This window comes from Hippoglossus hippoglossus, chromosome 4, assembly GCF_009819705.1.
Source record: "Hippoglossus hippoglossus isolate fHipHip1 chromosome 4, fHipHip1.pri, whole genome shotgun sequence".
In the NCBI taxonomy this organism is placed as follows: domain Eukaryota; kingdom Metazoa; phylum Chordata; class Actinopteri; order Pleuronectiformes; family Pleuronectidae; genus Hippoglossus; species Hippoglossus hippoglossus.
In genome coordinates, this window is record NC_047154.1 from 5,125,929 (window position 1) to 5,132,495 (window position 6,567).

A 6,567-nucleotide genomic window follows, 5' to 3' on the forward strand; every position below is an offset into this window, starting at 1 on the left:
TCAAACCAAAAATTAATGGGGAAAATAACTAAAATTACAAAACTTGATTAAGTTGCTTAAAGCCCACCGGATCTATTGTGTGATTGTCATCTATCGTCTGTACAAGTCACATATTTTGTATAATGATTAGGTTAACTAAAAACATTCTCACCCTGGAACATGGCCACAGTCATAGCTCTGATTCAAACAGGGACCCACTGGTCAAAACATTGCTCCATAGTACTAATGTAGTGAAAAACTCCTTATTGTACCTTTGAATAAGTAATCTGTAAATATCTACATTTTGCTTTCCTGTGAAAATACATTCAAGGAGATAATAATGTTAAGAAACAAATGTCTTTGTATGAAAATATCAAACAAGAGTTTCCCACTCTAAGTCTGTCGGGGAGTTAAACTGCCTAAAATGTTGTGAGCTGCTTATTTTCGATCAGTGTTTCTGCAGCGAACAGAAACACTTTATGTTTTGTTTGAACCTTCACAGCAGTAAGAAGAATGATATATTTATGATAGTACGCACTTACACGAGGCAATGTTTTTGCTTCAGGGTAACAAGACACAAAGCAGACAGAGCTGAGAAGACGAACAAAAGCGGGGGCTGTCCCAATTAGCAGTTGGCAGTAGATTAACAGGGTATTGATGTCAGAGCTTCTCCACGGCCCTGCACAGATAGTGGCCTCATTCAAGTCTACAGAATTCCATTTGCATATCGATGATACAAAGAATAGAAAGCGCCCATGTATCTGACACACAGCTGTGGAGTCCTCGTATGAAAGAAATATTATCCCCCCTCAGCCAGTGGGTCTTCTCTCCACATCTGTCTGATGTCTGTGTGAGTGATTATTTTGGGCATTCCAATTCAGGATGCCCCCAGGAGGCAAGAGAGCAACAAGGGCCTCTGTTTCCTCCAAGCGTTCCCCCCCCCCCCCCCCCCCTTCTCCTGTTTTTCACTTGCTCTCCCATAGGGCATGGGGCCCTCTTTAGAATTTAACTGACCATCTACAAAAGATAATCTCTGAGACTTTAGTCATAAAATTCTCAATTGACAACACAGTCTATCTACTATCTATAAGTGGCATGGTGGGGGTTCATGGTAAAGGCACTCGTGCACCACTAGACCCTGTTTCCATGGAGTCATACCCGACGTCTCATTGCGACTGAGGCATGCCATTCTTCTCCCCGCTGCTAAAATGTGCCGCTTATTCTGACTCAGGCTATTGTGGAGCGCACAAGTGGCTCTCTGAGGAGAGGGGTATGGGGGAAAGAAAGGGTGGGGTCAAGGTTCAAATGAAAGGCTCCCATCAGGACTCCCTCTCTGTTATCAAATTTGTTGAGACACAAAAAGAGCTACAGTCTTATTCCCAAGAGCATCTTGAGGGAGAGAAAAGGAGGTTATAGGACGGCATTCTTTGTGGCAGGGCTTCAGTTCTTCCACGGCTCAGCAGACAAACTCCCAGTCTGCACTTACAACTGCTGTACAACTATTTGCTCCTGCGCTGATTGTTGTCCACTCTGATTAGCTCCTGAAGCGACCAATTTTTTTCTCCTGTCTCAGGAAGTCTGGAGCTCTGGACCTCGGGTAAGTCTTTCATTTGCCTAATTAGATAAAGCAACAGAGATTTATTAAATGTTTGATAACTTTACAAAATGTCCAGTGCCAAAAGTGATTCCCTTCACTATTTCACTGAAAAACTATTTTTAAATAGCAACAGGACCTTTGATAGCAGAGCTGCAATACAATAGTAGTAGGTATTTATCATGCAAATGTTTCACTTTTATCATGTAAATCCTAAAACTCAGCTCAGAATTTTGACCGATTTTGCTGAAACGACCTGCGTTGAAAATCTGTCATGTGCTTTTTAAGAATAGAAAGATGACTATCAGGTGGATTTGCATTTAATCCAATTTCAAAATTTCACACTTACTGTATGCCGTGGTTTTACTGTGACAGGTTGGAACAATAGAAAATTGAACACATTACAGATGCTGCAGTTTTGACACCACTAATCTCTGAATAGGACCGGTGCCAGGATGCTCCACCGCTTCTTTTTGCCGACATGTATCACATAAGAATGCCTGCACAGATCTGCTTTCCCAGATCATTGTGATGAAGGCACATGTCAGGATTGTCTCTCTTCAGGATTATCGCCCTGGGATCTGTATTTATGGAAGCTTTTACATTCTTTTGCACTGCTCCTCGTTTCTTATCCCCAGTGGGACTGCAGCTCTTTTCTAAGGAAGGACTGAATAGATGCTGAGTGCGCTGAGTCTGAGCCTGAGCTGGGAAATGCCCCTCGTTGTGGGTCTCACAGGATTCACAGCACACCCTCTGAAAAGAGCCATGCTGCTACATCTGACTGGTTCCTAATGGGCCAAAAGTCTGGACACTGAGGCAGTGAAACAGAGATTTAGACGAAACAGATATAAAGAGAGAAGCACTTTCCCTCTCTGTTAAGGGGTCCTGTAATGACCCAGCATCATTTCAACACATATCAATGTTTGTTTATTTATCTAGGAAGTATATTTGGGACGCTCCCTTCAGCTATGAGTGGGATGACAAGCTCATCCCTGTTACAGATGTTTGAATATTTCTCTTGGGTCTACTACAAATACCAAAGTTAATTTTGAATGAAGCTTTTCCTGAGATTCAATCATTTGAAGCTTTGCCATTATTGACATCCCACGGATGTATGTCGATGTTCGGGTCAAGCAGAAAAGGAGGAGATAAAACAAATAAGAAAGGGTGGAAAGTTCGGTCCTGAACATACAGAGGATGGATGGTCATTCCTTGGTCATTCTTAAGGTGTGTCCAAATAGTTGGAAGGAAAGACAATCTACTTTTCTAACAGTGTTGGAAATGTCTGTTTATTTGGGCATGTCCACTTTATCTATAACTCTTAAAAGTAGAAAACTGACAGAGTACTCTATAGATAGAGACAGACTAGCTTTGTTGAATATTATCTATATATTAGCTCGCCATAATAAAAAAAATTCCCTTTCATTTTATCCATTGACTTTTCACAAAATCTTTATAAAAAGAGTTTTAAGCCTGGAACCGGGTCGACCAGGTTTTTTGAGGGAGCTTTTTCTCTCCACAGTCGCCAAAGTGCTGCTCATTGTGGGAACTGCTAGGTTTCTTTATAATTAAAAATATTTTTTAGTTTTTGACCTTCTATTTAAAACGTTTTGAGATAATGTATATTATGATTTGGCACAAAAACAATTAAATTGAATTGACTTGAATGTTTTTTCTCAAAACACAGTTGATACCATACAGACGTGTGGCTTCTCAAGGAGCATATAACATTGTTTCACAATCTCATAATTTGTGGTAATTCTACATCAGATAATTACAATATTCAGGCCATGCTGTTGCACTCTACACAATTTCTTACAGGCTCCTGAGACTTTAGCCGACAACCTTGATGAAACAATTCTTTTTGTCAAGTCCGACTTCAATGTCAGATAACATTAAAAAAAGAGTGTAGATGAAGTGACTTTGACTTCCTGGACTTGTGTATGTAGCCAAAGTCAGAATAAGGTAGTTATCCGCTCACAGGGCATGTCCACATTAGTCAGAAAAACTGTCATCTATTGTTACCTTGTGAGACTGGCACTGTGACAAACACTCCACGCCTAAGAGGGAGAGAGAGAGTTTGTGTGTGTGTGTGTGAGAGTGAGAGTGAGTGTTGTGTGTGTGTGTGTGGTTGACAGAGGTTGGCCTGCTATGGCTTCCTGTCACCGGGGTAGTTTGCTGACAGAATACTAACAATGAAGTATTCTACAGATCAAAAGCACTTGTTTAGAAAAGTTCTACCTGAAAACTGCTTGTGAAATAAATTTTAACAGGTTTTATGTCTCCCCAGTCACCACAATGGAGTCAGCTACGTCCAATCATTCATTGGCCTGTGCTTCGGTGGAGACGACAGCTGAGAACACTTTATTTGGATGCTTCTACATCCTGGTTTTCTTCCTGGCGTTGAACGGTAACAGCTTGGCCCTGTGGATCTTCTGTCATCAGCGTGGCGCTCCCTCTCCAGCTAATGTCTTCTTGATGCACCTGGCTGTGGCAGACTTGTCCTACGTGATCATCCTCCCACTGAGGGCCACCTACCACCTCACTGGGGGCCACTGGCCCTTTGGCGAGGTGCCCTGCAGAGTGGTTGGCTTTTTGTTTTACGTAAACATGTATGCTAGCCTGTACTTTCTGGCCTGTGTGGCTGCCGACCGCTACCTGGCTGTGGTCCATGCTGTGAGGTCGCTGAAGGTTCGTCGTGCTCGCTACGCTCACATCATCAGCTTCTCTCTCTGGGCCCTGGTCACTGTCGCCATGGTGCCATTGCTCGTCACCCCCCAGACTGAAGAGGTGGATGGTGTGACGGTGTGTCGGCAGCTGTACAGAGAGAACCCTTCTCCTAAGGCGCTCATCTCACTGGCTGTGGCCTTCACCCCACCTTTCTTCGTCATCCTGTCCTGCTACCTGCTCATCATTCACAGCCTGCATCAGGGCTCCAGGTTAGAGCCAGCTATCAAGCTGAGGGCCCTGCGGACCATCAGTCTGGTAATCCTCATCTATGTGGTCTGTTTCCTGCCTTATCATGTGAGCAGGGCCACCTTCATCCTGGGGTACAGACACTTTGACACATCCTGTCAGACACGCAGGGGCCTGAGCTTGGCCAACCGCCTCACCTCGTGCCTCACGTGTCTGAACGGTGCTATGGACCCACTGGTGTACGTGTTTGGGGCCAAGAAGTTCCGCGGGACTCTAACACAAATGTTTTGCAAAGATAGGTCAGGAGTGTCAGGAGCCACCAGTGGAGATTTAAAAGGAACACATGAGAGCTCTGTGAGCGCCAAGTCAGAGTTCTGAGGGATTTGATCCGGAGCACTGTGTGGACTCAATGCTTTTCCAACACAACCAAAATTGGTCTGACTGTGGACTGACTGTTGCCTTTGCTTAAAAGAAGACTGCGGCTTATTCTGTAATGCAGTTGATGTAACACAGTTGCCTCTATAGCCTGAATTTAAAGCCCTGTTCCAGTGCACACCCTGTGCCCATTTTACTGAACCATTACAAATTTAATCTGAAATCATCTGTGTGAATGCAGGAAGGGGGAAAAGTCATCATTTTCCTCAAGCACCAAAGCATTTTAGTCTGAATATGGTTCGTTGTTTCCCACCTGGCTGACCGACCGGTTCTTCTTAGAGATCCCGAAAAGTGCGAGAGAGGAGATAAGAAAAACTTTACTGAGATGGTACTAATTAAAACCACAAATATATCTTCTAATGGAGATCAACACTCCAAAGAAAACACCAGAAAAATGCCAAGTATGCACTTTTAAATAAACTGACTATAAGAACTTGTTGATTTCTCCCAAGAAATACAATACTTCGTCATCACTCATCATAAATCAACATATCATAAGACAAATAAGTGCAAACAAGTTGTTTATACTGTGTGAATACTGTTTGTTTATACTTGGTATTGGTTCCAGCTCATTCTGTGTTTTGTTTTAGTACCTCCAAAATCCCACTCTTATTTCTGTTTGATTGTTGAAAAGTGTAAGTTTTATGATGTGATAGCCCTGAACCTTCATGCATCACAGTCTGTGAGTATGAAGCTGGAAATCGGCCTAAACATCATTCTGCTGATTCTGCTTTTGCTACCCGCCGCTGTCATCCATCAACAGAGAGGTTAGTCCAAAATAAAAAGCCAAAGTTTATCCCAGATAGGAGGAAAAGAAAGTAATACTATACTAAAATACTAAATATGTACATAGTCAACTTTTACTGCAATTTTCACGTTTTGTATCCACTGCCCACACACATTAGTTAGGGTTAATGTTTCTTATCTTCAGTGTTTGTCAGTCAGTCCACCATTTTAATCCAGCTTGAAATATCTCCACAACTTTTATATAGATTGACATGAAATGACATCCATGATGTATTAGAGGATTATCATCAGTGCTTTGACTTGGGACCCCAAAAACAAGTTGTTCAGTACCAATTAGCAAATGTGAGTGTGGTAATGTGCCAAACCCAAACACTGGACATTGTAAACATTATACGTGATAAACATAAGAATGTTAGCTTCAGTGTTTCCCATTAATTACCTAGACTGTGGTGACCCGCTATATTCTTATTAATCCTGCCACAGTTTCATAATGAACCAAAACAATATTTCAATTGTCATAATAACACAAGAGATCTCTTACTTGGTGTTTTACGCCATTGTTGTATTGTATAGCTGCAGAACTAGTACAGCACTATTTGCCATGTGCTCAAGCTATCAGCCATTATGTATTTACCATACATACTGTCCGACTTTCAGCTGCAGTTGTGGCATACACTTACTTTCTCAATTAATAACTTATATTTCATTCTTTAGTCTGTGCACCTTTGTGCGTGTGCATGAGCACCCCTGTTTCTGTCATGGATTTAAATAGTTCTGTGCGAAACACAGGTAGGGTATTAATACTGGTATTAAAATGAGGTGTGGTCGGGTGTATTACAATCTCAAGGCCTCTGGACACAACAAAAACAGGAAGTCAAAGTTATTTAAAGGGTGCA

The 6,567-nt window shown here is 42.2% G+C and overlaps 1 protein-coding gene across 1 annotated transcript; it reads left to right on the forward strand.

The window, feature by feature from the left end:
• The first annotated feature begins 1,339 nt into the window (after positions 1-1,339).
• On the forward strand, positions 1,340-5,118 carry gpr17 (G protein-coupled receptor 17). The gene is made up of 2 exons (XM_034583011.1): positions 1,340-1,576; positions 3,864-5,118. Exon 2 carries the CDS (start codon positions 3,872-3,874, stop codon positions 4,865-4,867), a length of 996 nt encoding a protein of 331 aa, XP_034438902.1. The 5' UTR covers positions 1,340-1,576; positions 3,864-3,871; the 3' UTR covers positions 4,868-5,118.
• Positions 5,119-6,567: the final 1,449 nt, after the last annotated feature.